General features: G+C 54.4%; 1 protein-coding gene across 1 annotated transcript; it reads right to left on the minus strand.

Annotated features, from left to right (window-relative positions):
- Window positions 1-3,289: 3,289 nt before the first annotated feature.
- Window positions 3,290-15,654, minus strand: INPP5J (inositol polyphosphate-5-phosphatase J). The gene is given in 14 exon segments (XM_072599900.1): window positions 3,290-4,194; window positions 5,291-5,395; window positions 5,628-5,705; window positions 7,128-7,265; window positions 8,378-8,561; window positions 8,697-8,806; window positions 9,898-10,009; window positions 10,775-10,950; window positions 11,405-11,521; window positions 11,837-11,945; window positions 12,721-12,831; window positions 13,157-14,424; window positions 15,369-15,401; window positions 15,403-15,654. Coding segments are annotated over 14 exon segments (3,348 nt in total). The 5' UTR covers window positions 15,640-15,654; the 3' UTR covers window positions 3,290-3,624.
- Between the last annotated feature and the right edge of the window lie 1,890 nt (window positions 15,655-17,544).

Below are 17,544 nucleotides of genomic sequence, written 5' to 3' on the forward strand. Positions count from 1 at the left end.
TCCCAAGGCTAGGAATGAATAGACTCTGGACTGGGGAGAGCTGGGGTGCGGGGTTTGGGGCAGAGGCAAGGCCAGGGAGTGTGCCTGCTCACTCCCACCCAGGACCTGGTGTTCCTGGTCTCCTTGTGGGTTGGCAACAGCTGAGAGTTAGCACTCATGGGAGCCAGTCCTAGCTCTGATATAGACAGACAGATAGACAGACACATAGATGTGTACATATATAAGTGTATCTCTCTCTTTCCCCCAGCTGTGTGACCTTAGGAAAGTCTCTTCCACTCTGAGCCTCAGTTACCTCATCTGTAAAATGGAGTTGGACTTGATAAAAGAGAAGCTCCTTCTAGTACTGACCTTCCTAGTCCCTCCCAGACCTGACATCCCTTGTTCTAAGTTCCCAATCAACTCTGACATCCCCTGTTCCACTTCCTCCCCACCCCAAGCTTTGTTCCATTCTGTGACTCCTCAGTGTTTGGGAAGGCTCCCCCTTGTATCCCTCCCACTGTCCTGTAATTGCCAGCACATCCCCCTCCCCCCTTGCACCACAGATGGCACTGAGAAGGTTGCATGAGGCTTGAATCTCAGTGACCAGAAGGGTGGCCCCTAGCTTCAGTGGTTGCTGACAAACCTTCCCTCCTCCCCAGCCTCAGTCTCCAACGCAGAGGGATGGGCTCCCAGAGCTTCCAGGGAAGGGAAGAACCTTAGAACCAGGACCTGCTGTTCACTATAGAGGTAGAGGATCTGGTCCACTTGCTTCCTGAAGAAGAAATGATGCAATGGACAGAGCCAGGTACTGGTGTCAGAAGATCAGGGTTCCAATCTTCCTCTGAGGTTTCCTGGTTGACCTTGGGGGCAAGCCTTGCTTTCTCTGACCTTCAGTTTTCCCATCTGTAGAATAAGGGAATTGACCTTGGTGTCTATGGCTCCTCCCAGCCCTGAGCAGTGTTCATCCAGCCTTGGCTTGAAGGTCTCTGGTGATGGGGAGCTCACCACCTCCATACTACACCCCTTCCATTGTGAGAATGCATTAATTGCTAGGAAGTCTTCGATCACTTTGAATGCCCTGTAATTTCCACTCATGACTAGTAGTTCTAACCTTAGGAAAAGCAGAAAGGGGCTAATCCCTTTCCCTAGGGCCAGCCTCTATAGGAAGGAATTGTCTTGGGAACTTGGGAGAGATTGAACCCTTGGATCCTTTCAAGGATTAGTCACCGATCTCATTTAGATCCAGCTCCCTTGCATGTTGCAGCATCACCCCCCTGACATCATGATCCTCCTCGAGAAGGAAGGATTAACGACAGCATCCTTTTATGCCCCCTCCAGTGGAAGCCCATACTTGACTTTTGCACAGCTGGTGATCCCTCCTCTAATTGATGGGGCATCTACCCTGACTCTCCCCATAGAATGAGAGATCCTGGTTGGCAGGAGCTTTGTCTTGGTACCTACCAATATCTGGCACACTGTGGTTGGCATGTGCCATCTTCTCATCCCTCTAGCTTCTCAGTGACACTTCCCAAGTGGGGCCAAGAACCAAATGACCCGGGATCGTAATAAATTCTCCCAGATGTAAATTTCTTGGGGCATTTTTGCCAGCCACACCAGCCACACCAGACAAACTATGTTCCCAATGGTTTGCAGACCTTCCTTTTGTGGTGAGCCAAAAGGTCTTGTGATGCAGACTTAAAGTCTTTGGAGGACCACCACACTTTTGGGGGGGTTGACGGAGGAAAGCAGGCTTTATCCAGATTAATTTCTTCCCTATGTCATGAGGCGGCAATTAAGTGACTATCATAAAGTCTGATACAGTGAGGGAAGTCCTGAGTTCACAATCACTAGTCACACTGGTCCATTGGTTCCTTCATTTCCCATCTCTATGCCTTTACCCTGGATATTCCCCATGCCTGGAATGCCCTCCTGCCTCACCTCTTTCTACCTCTTAGCATCACTGCCTAAAGAGCCACCTTCAACACAAGCCCTTTCCTGGTCCTCCTAGATAACTAGGCTTCCACCAAATCACCCAAATTTATTTTTGTCATGTCTTGGATGTGGACATGTTTCTCCCTTCAAATGGGAGCTTGAAGGCATAGACTTTCATTTTTGTCTCTTTCCCCAGTGCCTGGCACATAGTAGGTGCCTAATTCATGTTTGCTGATAGATCCCCTAAGTTATCAGTAAATCTTTCACCCTCAAATTCCTCTGCATGTCCTCATCTGCGGGTATGTAGGAGCACATCCGGCAGGATGGAAGAACACAATCTCCTTGGGAATTGTTTTTCACTTTTATAATAGATAAACATCCTCCTTTGCTGCCTGCCTCTGACTCCTACAGGCTGTGAGACCCCAGGCAGGCTTCTTAATGGCTTGGTGTGGGAGCAGGTCTCCACAGAGAAGGGGCTGATCCACCTGGATGCAGTTGGACACACCTGGACTGGGTGTTTCCCCACATCCCTCCCCCCCCCCCCATCTGAACCGTGAGACACAATATATATTTTGGTGTGGCAAATAAGAATAGTTAATTAGAAGCCCTGGGGCTAAAACCTCAAGGTATCCTGGGGGGGGGGGGGGGAGAGGAAATCATCCAAAAAAGGATCTGAGAGCCCTAGAAGACCCAAGCCCAGAGTGATGGTCTTTATATGGGCCTGGAGTCAGGAGGACCTGAGTTCAAATCTAATCTTCTACACTTACTAGCTGTGTGACCCCAGGCAAGTCCTTTCTTAACCTCTGTTGGCCTTAGTTTCTTCGTCTGTAATGGGGATAATATCTACCTTGAAGGGATCAGATGAGAGGGTTATAAAGCCCTGAGCACACAGCAGGTGCTTAATAAGCACTCATGATTTCGGTGGGATGCTCTGGAAGGCAAGATCATTTTAATGGATCTGGGATGAGAGAACCTTGGTTCAGATCCCAGCCTACCCTGCTGCTCATTCATGACCTGTGGGACCTTGGGCTAACCCAACCTTATCTGTTAAAAATAAACAAATAAAGAGGGACTTTGATGAGATGATCCCTTCCTGCTCTGAATCTGTCATCTTTAATGGCACAGAGACAAATGGCAAGGAAGGCCAGCCACGTGTGTAATGGACTCCCTTGTAAGGTAGTGAGCTCCCCATCAGTGGAGGTCTAAACGTTCGAGGCTGGATGCCTGCTTTCAGGGAATGCTGCAGAGGAGATTCCTGCTGACTTACAGTCTGGACTTCTCTATCTCCCTCTGGCTATGAGATTCTTAGAATTACATCCCTTCCTCGCCCACCCTAACCTTCCCCCACCCCCACCCCATCCAAACCAAGAGACTCAAAAGAGATCTGACACTTTTATTCCTAATAAACAACCCTTAGGATGATGGCTAGCAGCTGGGGCTCGGCACAGCCCCCAGCCCCCAGCCCCCCTGCACCCAGCTCCGGGCTTGGGGAAAGCAAGGGGGCAGTGATTGTCACAGGTTAGGGTCCAGGATGGCAGAGTCCCTCTTCACAGTGTAGCCCGTGAAGCCCTGCAGGGCCCCTCCTGATCCTGCCCACGGAATGGGGCAGCCAGAAGGCCAGAGGGTCTTGCAGGAGGAACCCTGGCCGGGGCAGGCGGACACACTACAGAGTGAGGAGACACACAGCAGGCTCTCTGGGGATGGCGGCTCTGCTCAGGGCCCCAGGGGTCCGTCTTCTAGCCCTTGCTGGCTCTTGGGGGTGGGAGAAGGGCTCCGGGAGGGACGGCTGGGGCTCTTTGGGCTGAGCTGGTCCTCCTGCTCACGCTCGCCTCGCCACTGGCTGCCGAGGATGGGCTCCAGCCTAAGGGAGGGCAGGAGGCCCAGGGAACGGGGCACGGGACGGGGTAGGGAGCTGGGCAGCGGGAAATTCCAGGGCCCGGGCATCTCGGGCAGGGGGGGGTCCTCTTCCTCGGGGCTCACGCCCGCTTTGCCCTTCTTCTCCTTGCCCCTAGTGCCCGGCCCGGAGCTGGCGGGTTTGAGGGGCCGGTGGCCCTGGGGAGAGGGGCTGCGGCTGGTCCCCCGCTCCCGGGATGAAGGCCTGAGGACCAGGCCAGGGAACTTGGCCAGGCCGGGGCTGCGGCTTCGGTGTCTCTTCATCTTGCCGGGGCTGGGGCTCCGGGACTTGGGGCCCAGCAGCTCCAGAGTGCTGTCGTCCTCCCCATCGGAGCTGGCCCTCGAGCTGTCTGTGGGGCTGCTGCCCTCATCCGAGGCGGGTAGGGAGATCTGGGCAGCAGGGTGAGTGAGGAGGAGTCAGGGCAGGTGTGAGCCAGAGAGTGAGAGGCCGGGGCCAGCCCACACGGGCTGCACGCACCCCCGGCCCTGCCAAGCTCCACTCCGCCTATGTGAGCCGAGACTGAGGACAGGTTCAGAGGCTGGCTAGCCCCGGACTCAGGACGGCCTCGAGGGCTGCCAGCCTGAGCCTGAGGATGGGCTCCGGGGGCTGACCAGCCCCAGACTGAGGACGGCCTCGAGGGCTGCCAGCCCCAGACTGAGGACGGCCTCGAGGGCTGCCAGCCTGAGCCTGAGGATGGGCCGACCAGCCCCAGACTGAGGACGGCCTCGAGGGCTGCCAGCCCCAGACTGAGGACGGCCTCGAGGGCTGCCAGCCTGAGCCTGAGGATGGGCTCCGGGGGCTGACCAGCCCCAGACTGAGGACGGCCTCGAGGGCTGCCAGCCCCAGACTGAGGACGGCCTCGAGGGCTGCCAGCCTGAGCCTGAGGATGGGCCGACCAGCCCCAGACTGAGGACGGCCTCGAGGGCTGCCAGCCCCAGACTGAGGACGGCCTCGAGGGCTGCCAGCCTGAGCCTGAGGATGGGCTCCGGGGGCTGACCAGCCCCAGACTGAGGACGGCCTCGAGGGCTGCCAGCCCCAGACTGAGGACGGCCTCGAGGGCTGCCAGCCTGAGCCTGAGGATGGGCTCCGGGGGCTGACCAGCCCCAGACTGAGGACGGCCTCGGAGGCCAGCCAGCCTCATTTTTATTTAGAAAGAAATGGTCCCAGGGAAGTGCCCACTCTCTAGTGACCAGCAATGGTTGGAGTCAGAATCTGAACAAAGGTCTTGAACTTCAAGCACCGATGGATTTCCATGGACAGGAATACTTCCTTTTCCTACTCCCTCCCCTCTCATCTCCTCTCTCTGGTCCCCTCCTCTACTGGGTCTCTCCTTCTCCCCTCCTCCTTCTCGACCCCTCCCCCATCTTCTCCTCCCTCCTTCTGGCCCCTCCCCCTCCTCCCTTCCCTCCTGGTCCCTCCCTCTTCTCTCCCTCCTATTTCCCTCCCTTCCCCTCCCCTCTCTTTCCTCCCTTCCCATCCTCTAACCTGGAATGGGTCAGTGACCCCAATGAGGATGTTCTGGTTGTGGCTGTAGTAGCCGAGGATAAACTCACCCCCACCCCTGGGGAGTGACTCTTCACTGAATATCACCTGTGGGGGACAAGAAGAAGGGGTATTAGGTGACGCTGGTCACCCAGTTCCACAACAGGCTGGCTCCCGGGTCTTTGTGTGTATGTGTATACATTTGTATTGTGTGCATGTGTGTGTATGCCTTTGTCGGAAAGGATGTACAGAGGGGCCTCAGCAGGACAGGAGAACCCCAGGCAGCACTGAGGGCCCCCTACTATCGAATATGACCTCGGAACAGGAGGGGGTGGGTCACCTGGTAGGTGCTGCCATCCACATCTTCATGTTTGGCCCACACATATGCCACGTAGTCCTTGCAGTGCCGGAAACCCACCTGGGAGGAAGCAGAATAGGGGGGGAACTCTCACCAGAACCAGGCACTCTGACTATCTACTCTGCCTTTTCCACTGGCATCTGCCTCTGTCTGTCTGGTGAACTAGTTGAGGTCTACGGGCCCTGACTTTAGCTGGGTCCCTCATGCTGAAAGTCATGACCAATGCAATGACCATTGAAATGACCATTTCACAGGAGCAACCTCCTGATGGAGAAGTGGGGGATCCAGAGGGCAGAACAAGATATACATTTTTGGATACAACTAATGCAGGAGTTTTTTGGTTTCTCTGCATATTTGTCACAAGGGTCCCAAGTGGGGAAGAGATACAGAAAAGAGAGAGAACAAATGCTTGTTAATGGAAAAATAATAACTTTTTTTTTAAAAAAAGAGCAGTGGGCTCCAACTCAAAAGACTTGAGATTGAATCCCAGCTCAGATCCAGACTAAACAGGGTAACTATAAACAAGTGACTTAATGCCTCTGAGTCTCAGTTTCCTCCTCTGTAACATGGGCATAGTAACACACTTTATCAAAGCATCGCTATGCCTGACAGTGTCATAGGCTGTCATTATTTTTAATCTATACAGAGCCCAGTTGCACTCCAGGGAACAGGAGAAAAAGAGGTTTAGTTTTGTTATATTTTTTTAAAAGCCTCTGAAAATGAGGCTAAGGCTGAGAATTAGAAGGGCTCTCAGAGGTCATCTGATCCTAACCTCCCCCCTCCCCCAATTCTCCAGTTTTACAGATGAGGAAATAGGCTAAGGGAGGAAGTCATTTGCTCAAGGTCTCACAGGTAGAAGGGGCAGAGCCAGGATAGGAAGCACAGACGACTTGGCACCTTCTCCTTGCTCAAGACTATGGCCTCCTTCCAGCCTCCATGAGCCCCACCCAGGCAGAGGAGTCCAACATAGCCCAGGAGGGACTGCGGAGCTGAGGGGGAGTGGAGGTGGGTGGCATCACACCCTGCCCATCAACTTAGGCCCAAGTGAGAAGAAGGAGTGGGCTGAAAGTAGCTTCTCCTGAAACTGTTCCCCATAAACCTTCCCTCAAATGCTTAATTTTGGAACTAAATTCATGAAAAGGTATCCTCCAAACTATGATATTCCCTATTCTGTGTTTCTAAGGGCCCTCCCAGCTCTGACATTCTCTGCTCTGAGGCCCCTCCTAGCTCTGACATTCCATGTTCGAAAGTCTCTCCCAGCTGTGACATTCCATGTTCCTAAGACCCCTCCTAGTTCTGACATTCGATGTTCTAAGGCCCCTCCCAGCTCTGATATTCCAGGTTCTACCAAGCTTTAAGGGCCCTCCCAGCCTTGCTGCTTGACTGTGTCTTCCATGGGATAGGTTAAGGATGCTCTGACACTTGTACCATTCCCCTAACCCTTTCCCCACTGTTCTCAGGAGGCATAGGTGAGTGTCTCACCCGATACAGGCCGATCCAGTCCCAGGAACTTCTTGAGAAGACACTCTCCACGCGGTAACGAACCACGGCCTGGTCAGGCCTTAGCCACTCATCTGCTACATCAATCCTCACCAGAGGCACATCGTCTCTGTAGGCAAACTGTCTCCAGGGAAGGGGAGGGGGTGCATAGAGGGAGGAGGGAGGCATCTTGGAAAGTGTGAGAATGTCAGGAGGGAGAGCTCCACTCACTTCCTGCCTTCACCCAAGGAGGCAGTTAAGGTTGTTTCTGCCTCAGCCAGCTGCTCAAGATTCCCCCTGGGGAATTTGTACAAGGCTATTTCCCTTCTGAGACTTTGGGCAAACTGAACCCCCTTTTTGATCCTCAGTTTTCTAGCCTTGAAAATGGGGTTAAGATTCCCTGCTTGCCTCACTTGGGCTGCTGTTCTACAGATCGAATGACATACATAATAAAAGTGCTCTGCAACCATGAAGAACCATAGATTAATAACTATAATTATGCTTTATGTGATGTGAATGTGTTATTATTGTCACTTATGGGGGAATGCTGCTCTCTACAGGAGACTTTACAGACCATCTAGCTTGGTTTTCCAAAACAATTTTGCCTCCAACATTTTGGGACCTGAAATATATTGATGGAACCTACACTTGCTGCCCCAAGGTAGGATGGGGCTGAGAGAAGGGCTGGGGAAGGTCAAAACGATGTCACCCCGGTCATTAGGGCCAGTGGCAGAATTTCTCTGATTCCAAATCCAGTACTGTACTGCTACTTATCTGTGTCCATGGCTCTTGCCATTTAATTTTTTGGACCAGGACTGTGATTTCATTGGTTTAGGGAACTCCTAGGTGAGACAACCCTTTCTATCAAAGCAGGTCATACCTTTCCTGCAATTTATAGTGTGTGGGATGATTTGGAAACTGCTGATCTGACCCAACTCCCCTGACCTTGAGGCAACTTGCCTAAGGTTAGCCATTGAGTTCATGGCAGATACAAGAGAACCCAGGGCCTCCTGGCTCCCAGTGCTATGGAAAGGGGCCTTGTTGGATGGGACCTGTCCCACCAAGGAAGGTGAACAAATGTTTGGGATGCCTTGGGTCCCAGTTTTGGTGGGTGGAGGGGAAGGGACAGGGAGAAGGCTTCTGGGAAACTGAGCAGTAGGGGAAGAGCGGGGGCACCAGACTGATGAGGGAAAAGAAGCAGGAACCACTAGGGGTCCAGGAGAGGCCTAGCTGGTGGTAGGGACAGTCCTCACCTGCAGGACAAAGAGGGCAGCCACAGGTTTGTGGTCACTGACGGTATACTCCATATGGCTCCGGTAACTGTGTTGGGTCACTTGTACCCGGATGTTTTCTCGGCCAGAGGGGCTCCGCCCCCCACTTGGTGCCTTGATCTTCCAGAGAATTCGGTCAGTCCAAGCAGGCTTTCGCTTCTTGGCACTGTTTCCAGAGGGAAAGGCACAGGGGAAGGGGAAGAAAGAAATCAGAGCAGGTCCAGGATGCCTTTTCCCTTCTTCTCCTGGGGCTTCCCTGCCCTCCATCATCATGGGCTCCTGGAAGCAAACTTAACCTTACCTGGTGTCATAATAGTTGGTACCCACGTCAAACTTGAAGGTGGGAGCGAAGGTGAGGGGCCCCTCCTGGAAGCCCCTGAGGACCGGCCAGGAGCCTTTGGCCATGTTCAGCTAGGTTGAGAGGAAGGGACAAGAGTACAGTCAGGAGGCTGAGCTGGGATTGTCCTGAACCCATGGCACAGGGTTTATTCTAACCCAAGGGACAAGGTTGGTCTGAACCTAGAGCCTTTCAGTTACTGAGACCAAGCTCATAGAGTATGAGAGTTGGGAGGGAGTTTAGACACGATGTCAGATATTGGAAAGACCTTAGAACCTAGAATGTCAAAGCTTGGGGGGCCCTTAGGACGCAGAAAACTAATGCTGGGAGGGACCTTAGAATCTAGAATGTCAGAGCTGGAAGGGCCCTTAGAACCAGAAAGCTAATGCTTGGAGGAACCTTAGAACCTAGAATGTCAGAGAATGAGAGTTGGGTGCTCAGAACACAGAACACAGCAGAGAGGGTTAGGTTTGAAAGCAAAGGAACTGGGTTTGAATCCCTCATTGGCTGCTTACAGTCTGTGTGACCTTGGGGAAGTCACTTAACCCTTCTAGGCTCCAGTTCCTCATCTGCAATGGGGAGTTTGGACTTGGTGACTTCTGGGGTCTTTTCCAGCTCTGAATTTATGATTCTATTCCAGCACTAGGACGAGCCTCAAAGAGCAGCAGCTCTAGCCTCTATATTTATTGGCTTGCCCAAGATTGGATATCTAGTATACGATAGAGGCCAGACTCCTAACTCCCAATCCTCCTAGCCCAGTTCCTGGGCCCTGGCCTGAGTTCACCTGAGGTCCTCACAGGCTGGGCCAGACCTAGAAGCCAGGCTAAGGAAGGGAGGCTAGTGAGGACAAGGTTGCCTGGACATCGCGGCTCCAACCTCCTGAATAATTAACAGTGGAAAAGGCCTCCTGTGTCCCAGGGTCTGCCTCCCACTGGCCCCAGACCCAGCAGACAGGGCCTGGCTTTGAGCAGAGCTCTTGATACAACTCACAGTAGGAAGAGGAGTGGAGGGGTGGGGGAGGAGAGGCCCCGGGCCCTACTTCGATAGCCTTGGAGGCTCAAAGACCCAGCCTAGGCTAGCTGCTGGCCAGCTCCCTCTCTGGATGGGATGTGTTCGTGGTACAGTCAGAATGGGGAGGGGCTGGGGTCCGTGGCCTAGCCCTTACCTGGTCCTTCTCCCAGAGCTTCTGAAGTTGGTTGGTATCAATGGCAAACTTGACAAAGTGTAGATCATAACTCTCAATGCGGAAGTTCAGGTCCCCGAACCAGAAGACAATGCTGGGGACCAAGGAAGACATGTGGGTGAGGGTCCTGGCTCACCTAGAGGGGGCTATGCAGCCGACATGGTGGAGGGCATGGGGACAGGGATGAGTGGGAGGAGCACCCTACAGTGACTGGGGGAGGGGCCAGTCCTGAGTGTTTCCCCCTACCCAGCTTCCCATAACTCTCCCCCCACTACACACTCCCTCTCAAAAATCAAGACACCATAAATGCAAACCCAGACTCCTCTAAGAAGTCAGAACAAGTCACAATGGAGAGAGCATTGAATTTGGAGTCAGAAGGTCTAGGTGAGAATTCTGCTCTTGTGTGACCATGAATAGGCTCTTAGTCCTAGTGTCAGGGCCTTTATCTACAGGCTTGGACTAGATGATTAGAGGTGTCTTGTCCTGATCCAAGTCCTGACATACTCGGGATCCCACTTCCCCTAGCCCCCTCCTCCTGGTGGCCACCCTTCACTCCAAAAATCACCTTTTTCTTTTTTTAGAGTTTAGGTCACTGTCCTAGGAAGGAGAGCTGGAATAACGATGATTCCCATTTCTCCAGAGCTCTACAAGCCTTAAGGTGTTTTCTTTAAAACCCTGGAGTAAGTAGGAATCATGAATACATTTCCAGCATCTTCATTTTCCAAAGGGTAGAAATGACTTGACCACAGTCACAAGTATAGTAGGCCAGCTGAGGCTCCCAGACAGGCCCCTTTTTTGACTGATGGGAACCGTGACTCAGCCTTGCCCCCGGGCCACTCCCCAGCCCAGCCCAACGTACTCATGGTCCAGGATGCCGTGGGCCATAGGCCCCTCAAATTGCTGCATGTTGAGGATGGTCATGAAGTTTTCCTTCCGCTGTTCGGCCTTGTCCATGTGGGCAGGCAGGTGACAGTTGAGGAAACAGACCATGTGGCCAAAGACAGAGAGGCGGATACTCACCCCACCCTTGTTGCCCTGAAATCATAATAACCATAATTTTCTTGTATGTGGATGATCCTCGGACTTCCCATGTGAACACTCCCTCCACAGATGGAAACGGCAACTCATCTGCAACTCATTGTCTCAGAGAGTTGCTTAGAACACTTAGAGGTTAATTGATTTGCCCAAGGTCACACAGCCAGCATGGGTCAGAGTTGGGCCTTCTTGGCTGGAGGATAGTCACCACACTGCTTCTCAAATGCTGTGATGGCTGTGAGACCCTGGGCAGGTCACAATCTCTCAGGGCTCTATAGCAGAGGGAACAACACACAGCCCTCCTCCCTATTAGGGGATGAATCAGATGAAAGCCTAATTTAGTATCAGATCAAGCATTTCAACCTCTCAGGTCAGGGTTCTTCTGCCACCTGGGGCCATCAGGCTGGAAACCCAGCCTTCCCTTTTTCTCCTTCAGTCCCCCTCAGGTACTCACCCAGTAGCCCCCCAGCCCAGTCCGGGTGCAGTCTGTCTGGATGTCCCGGAGGAAGGGCAGGTGATAATACTTGGCAAAGACCAGAAGAATCACTCCTTGCATCCTCACCGTGCTCACCTGGGGAGAAGCAGGCCATAGGCTGCAGGAGAGGAGAGGTGGGGGAACAAGCAGGGGATCCGATCCCCAGGAGGCAGCATAAAGGTCATGTGGGGCTACATGGGAAATAACAGAAGGAGGCAGAGACACCCAGAACTGGAGATAGAAGGGCCCTCAGAAGTCATCATTTACAGATGGGGAAACTGAGGCCCAAATTAGAATCTGAGGACTCTGAAAGGGATAAGAAGCCTCACAACCCACTCCTAGCTATAGGAAGCTCCCAACCCTGCAAAGGGTCCGGGAGGAGGGAATCTCTGCTGGGGCACTGGTCACTACCATGACAAAGTTGAAGGGCCCCAGTGCATCCATGAAGAGTTCGCTCCACTGGTCAGTGAACAGTGCGTCCTTGAGTCGCTGATTGATCATGGAATTCACCTCTTGCAGCCTGGGGGAGAAAAGAGGGAAGCATCTTGGGGCTCCGCTGTGACCCTTAAAGGAGTGCTCCTCTCAGCTCCAGCTGCCCTCCCCCACCCCAAGCAGGGGGATGGCTGGGACACTCCTCTTATCCTCCTCCCTCCCTTCTTTTCTCTAGCTCCCTACCTCCATTGCCCTCTCCCTCAGTCTGAGGTGGGGGTGGGGGTGATGCTAGGAGGAGTCCAGGGACATCTGAAGCATCTGTTGTATCCTCCAGGCAAATGTAAGCTCTTAGAGGACACTGATTCTGTCTTTAACGCTTGGTACAATTCCTGAAGTACAGGAGATGCTTCAGGGCACTTAGTGATACTGGTGGGTGTTTGGAGAGAATATGGGCCTCTAAATGGTGTCTGGAGGAGAGACTCTAAGGTCATAGATCAGAAATCGAGATCTAGAAGGCCTCTGAGGGCATCTAGTCCAACCTCCCAATTTTTACACAAGGAGAAACTGAGGCCCAGAGAGGGGCAACAACTTGCCCAAGGTCATATAGGTAACATCAGAGAGCCTGCTCCAGGTCCTCTGACTCCAGATCCAAGACCTTTCCCAATGCACCCATCGACTAGCCAACTGGCATTTAGGAAGCACCTACTGTGTGTTAGGCCCTGTGCTGAGAGGCCTACAGAGACAGTCCAGGCTCTCAGTTTCTTGAGAAATTGCTAGGTCTATTGAGTTCATCTAGGTATGTGTTGAGGGAAGGGAAGTAGGGGGTGTTAAAAGGGAGGGTGCCCCCACCCCATAGCCCTCACCCAATGGCTATCATGTCTGAACCACCGTTGTCATCCCCATTCTGATGGAGGAGGGAGGTGACATCGTCAGGAGGCATGGCGGTACCCACGTTCCACGTCACTATGGTGATCCTGCCAGGCAAGCCAAACTGGGCATGGGAAGGGCAGCACCCCCTTGTCCTCCCTCCCATCCCCAAGGCCTTCCACAAAAAGCATCTTCCCTCCTGGTCAGGCGCAGGGCACCTTGGATGGATTAGGGTCTCCCTGCTAGCCCCTCCAGTCACTTGGGCCAGGACTTTTGCTGCCTCAGGGCATCAGAAGCGAGGCACAGGGGCTTGTCTGGGGAGAACTGGGGGGCTAACATCCAGGCTAACTCCTGCCCCCATTCTGTGAAGCTTCCCTCTCCCCACTCCTCCAGTCCCTGGGCCCAGGATCTCCAGGAACTCCCCCTTCTCACCGGAAGCCAGGGTCTCCTTTGCAGGTAGACTGTGCTGACCAGGCAGATCCGGAGGGGGAAGAAGGGGCAGGGGGGTGAAGGCTTTGGATTGGTGGTCCAGGGCTCCTGTGCCCACTTGGGCTGGTCCCATTTGTACCAAGCTTAGAGGGGGATGTTTCCGGAGGCTTAGGGGGTGGGGGTCCTAAGTGTCCAGCCACATTAGTTTGGCTAGTGCCTGGGGAACGGTTAGGTGAACGGTTAGGGGAGGGGGGTGGCTTTGGGAGGGCCACAGGACCTCCTGTTGAGGTGGGGAGTGTTGCCTTCAGTGACCCTGGAGACAGAAGGACTGGAGAGCGGGCCCCTGCCTCTGATTGGCTGTGGCTCGTGTCTAGCGGTAGGGCCTGGGGTGGCCGGGGCAAGAGAGAGTCTTCTGGACTGGGATTCCGAGGGGCTTCAGGCCGAGGTCGGAAGGAGAGAGAGAGGGAGGGATTGGGTGAAGTCTGGTCTAGGGTATGAGAGCTCCCAGCTGATGAGGGGGTGCAAGCTCCACCCATGCCCTGGGGTTGGGGGACAGGGAGTCTCTCAGTAGATGGGGTCAGTTTGGGTTCAGTGTGCATCCAATCCAGAGCTGATGGGGCGGGAGCTGACTCTAGGGATGCCCATGATGGCTCTCCAGAGGGTGACAGAGGTCTCTGCTCCACAGGGGATGAAGCTGGGCACAGTAAGGAGCAGGACAGGGCAGGATTATGGTTTGTGGGTGCTGGAGGCAGCCTCTGCCCCTGGGGGGAGGGAGAGGAGGACCTTTGCTCTGTAGTTGGTGGTCCTGGACTTAACCCTGAAGATCCAGGACCCTGCCTGTGCCCCAGGGAGGAGGATGACAAAGGCTGGTGCTGCTCTACTGGCACTGCTGGGAAAGGCCTGTTCCCCACTGCTGAGGAGGAAGAGGAGGGAGAAGGCGCTGCTGGCCACAGCTCTGCCTGTGATGGAGTCAGGCTGGGTCCCAGGGATGTCACAGATGGCCTGGGCCCCATGGAGGCTGGGAGTGGGCACTGCTCCGTGGGTGATAGAGTCAGGTTGGGTCCCAGGGATGTTAGAGATGGCCTCGGTCCTTCAGAGGTGGTCACTGGCCAGGGCCCTGACGGTGCCGGAGTTGAGTTGGGTGCCAGGGCTGGTCTCTGCTCCACGATGGTAGACAAAGGTGACCTCTGCTCCTTGGCTGGTGGATTGGGACTCAGTCTTGTGGGTGCTGGACTTGGTTTCTGTCCCAAGGGCCGGTGGGTTGCCTGCTCCTGTGTGGTGATTAAAGAGCTGGACTCTACCAGAAAGGAAGGCTGGGGAGATATCCCAAGAGTGGGAAGGAACCTAAGGGAGGCTGTCACTCAGCCTAGCCCCCTGCGACCAGACTAGACTATCAGATGCCAGGGAGAAGCTACAATCACCAGGAACCAGAGACTTCAAAAACAGAGGGGATGGAGGTTTGAATCCTCAGCAGACTACTCACTGCCCGTATGACCTTGGGCGAGCACTATATGGGCCTCGGTTTCCTCCTCTGTAAGTCTCTGAGCTTCCCCTATTCCAGCTCCTCGTCTATAAGCCCCCTTCTCCAGCTTATGGGAACAGCATTTCACAGCTTCGCACAAAGATATCTGGCCCTTATGAAGTGAGTTCATTTCAGCCTGCCTTGCTTTTGGGAAGTGTCCAGTCTCAGCTCTCACCGAATTCTCTCCCCACCCCCATTCACCCCGAGTCAGATGTCTAATTGTCTACCAGCCCCGAGAGGGGGGACCCCCACTCTGTGTAAGAATTTCTCTCCAAAGATCGGAGGTCCACAAAGGGAGAAGGTGGACCTTAGAGACCACCCAGTTCACCTCCCTTGTTGCACAGACTAGCCCAAGATTGGAATGGGTTATATTAAAGTCCCTTTCAGTTTTCCATCTTATGACCCCCTCGCCCCTGCCCACAGGAGGGGGACCCTTAAATCAAACCACTTCGAAAGCAGCTCTTAAGAGTTTCTCCCTGGAGGGGACCTGAACTTGGGCCCAAGCTCCTGGCACCATCAGATCTATGCCCTAACCAGCCTCCAATCCCCCAACTGGCTCACTTCAGCCTCTGTGCCCACCCCTAAGTGCGATGAGAACCAGAGAGAGGGAGTGGGTGACTGGTATTGGTTCCCTGCCTCCTTCCTGCCCTACTCCCCCAGGGAGGCTTCTGGTGGGTGGTAGTGTTAACTTACCAGGGAAGGGGAGGTGGGAGGCTCCTGATGGGGGAGAAGAGAGCCTCCCACCCACCCCTTGTACCCTGTAGTCAGAGGAGAACTTCAGGGTGCCAGTCTCCCAAGCCAAGACAGCAGTCCCATCCCCCTTCCTTAGGAAAGGGCTCAATGGGAGGGTGACTGAGCAGGGTCCCACCCCAGGGAGTCTTTGGCCCTGTTCCCATCCCAGAGGGACCAGCTTAGGGTCAGTTTGCACTCTGGGCTCAGCCCTCCCCTCCCCCTTCCCTACCATCCAGCAGATGTGGAACCCCAGGACCCCAAAACTTTTAGAACTTAGGGCTTTTGGGACCTTGGGGTTCTTGAAACCCTGGTGTCATTGGATTCTTGGAACACTGACTTTGTTGTTCTCAGAACGCTTGAGCAGAGGGGTTCTCATGACCTGGGGCTTGGGAAGAAAACTGAAACAGCCATGGAGAAGCCAAGGTGCCCTACGCCTATGTCTCCTGAAGTCCCACCATCCCGTGCCTTGGGTGCTGACCCTTCCCATTCTCCCGATTTCCCTCCCTTGCCATCTCCTGCCTGGGCTAGTATGCCCTTCTACCTCGGAACATGAGGAAGATCTCAGGCCAGGGAAGAACATTTGGAGATTAGACCTAAATTCATAGTGGTTACACTATGAACTCACAGGGCAAGTCACTTCCTTTCAATGGGTTTGTTTCCTCTTCTGCTAACTAAGGGGGTTGGAGAATATGACCTCTACAATCCCTTCTAAGGCTGTGATCCTTTCCTGAAGTAGAGAGAACACTGACTGGGGAACCTGAGGACCTGGATTCGAACACAGACTTGGCTTCTACCTATTCATGAGACTCAGGGCAAGCTCTTCACTTACTTGAACCTCAGTTTCCTTCCTCAGCTAGAGCTTGGATCAGATGGCCCCTAAGGTCCCTCCCGGCTCTAAAGCTAGGAGGTTGCTAACGAGAGCCAAGGGCCTTCCTGGCTCTGACGTTCTAGGATCCTACCATTCTGATCTTTTCCTAGAGGTCAAGCTGCTCCAGCGTCCCCTCCTGCCTCCATGCCTCTCTCCCCACCCTGCCCCTGTCCTTCATTTCCCCTACTCTTTCCTCCCTGCCCTTTGGACTGCAGCCAGTAGGGATGGAGAGCCTGTAGGACTTCAATGTGATAGCCCTCCCCTCAACCCTTTCTTGACCAGTGCATCCCCCCCACCCCTCCAGTCTAGCCTTCCTGTTCTGGGGACCCCAAACTGCCAAGATCTAGGAAGATCAGGAGCCCTGGGTGCCTAATTTCTGGTGCTGTCTCTGCAGCTGCCGCCAGCAATGCCCCCATTTGCCAGAAGCCAGGATGAAGCTGTCCTCAGATATAATGGGAGGTGTGTGTGTGGACTTGACTCCCTGAGGTGTCTCTGTTTCTACCTCCTCCTGCCCTGTTCGTTCCCTCTCAGACATATGACTTGATGGCTGGCCTCAGCCTCTCATCGGAACCTGCACAATGTCTGTGAGGAAGGCTTGCACAGCTCGCTCCCACCCACCCTACTTTCCTCTGGTGACCCCCCCCCCCCACTGTCCCTCCTGCCTTTCTGGGGTCAAGCCTTGAAGGGAGCTTTTAGGGGAAGGACTCTGGGGTCTTCAGGTTGGAGAAGGCAACTGATCTGGGAGGTCCCAGTGTCACTCTGCCAGCTCACCCATTCTGGGCAACCTCTCTCCTCCAACCAGGTAGCCCTTGGGGGGGATGGGTTGCAGGACTCAGGAGACACCCCCCCATCCCAAGGTGTAGATGGGGGGGGATATGGTGGGGGGGAAGAGACAGCCTCATCTCTCCAGCTAGGGAATACTCCTTCCCCCCTTACAGGAAAAGGGGGGGATGGCAGGACCTCGGAGGAGTGTAGAGGCCTCTTTACTCCAAACTAGGGACCACCCACTTTGTCCAAACCCCTCTAAGAGGGAGGGGGGCTAGCTAGGCTCTGAGTTCCCCAGATGTGTGTGTGTTGGGGGGGAGTTTCCAGCCCAGAGAAGCCCCCACTTCCAGTCCAACGCAGTCAGCCTCCAGACTCTCCAGCCTCTCGGCTGCCCTGGGGCGCCGGGATCGCTTTTCTGGCCCTGGGAGCAGGTGCGGGCAGGTGGCTGGGCTGTCGGGCACTGGGCGTGCGGCCCCGGAGGCGGGGAGGGGAGGGCTGGGGGCC

The sequence above is a fragment of the Notamacropus eugenii genome, chromosome 4 (assembly GCF_028372415.1).
Source record: "Notamacropus eugenii isolate mMacEug1 chromosome 4, mMacEug1.pri_v2, whole genome shotgun sequence".
In the NCBI taxonomy this organism is placed as follows: Eukaryota; Metazoa; Chordata; class Mammalia; order Diprotodontia; family Macropodidae; genus Notamacropus; species Notamacropus eugenii.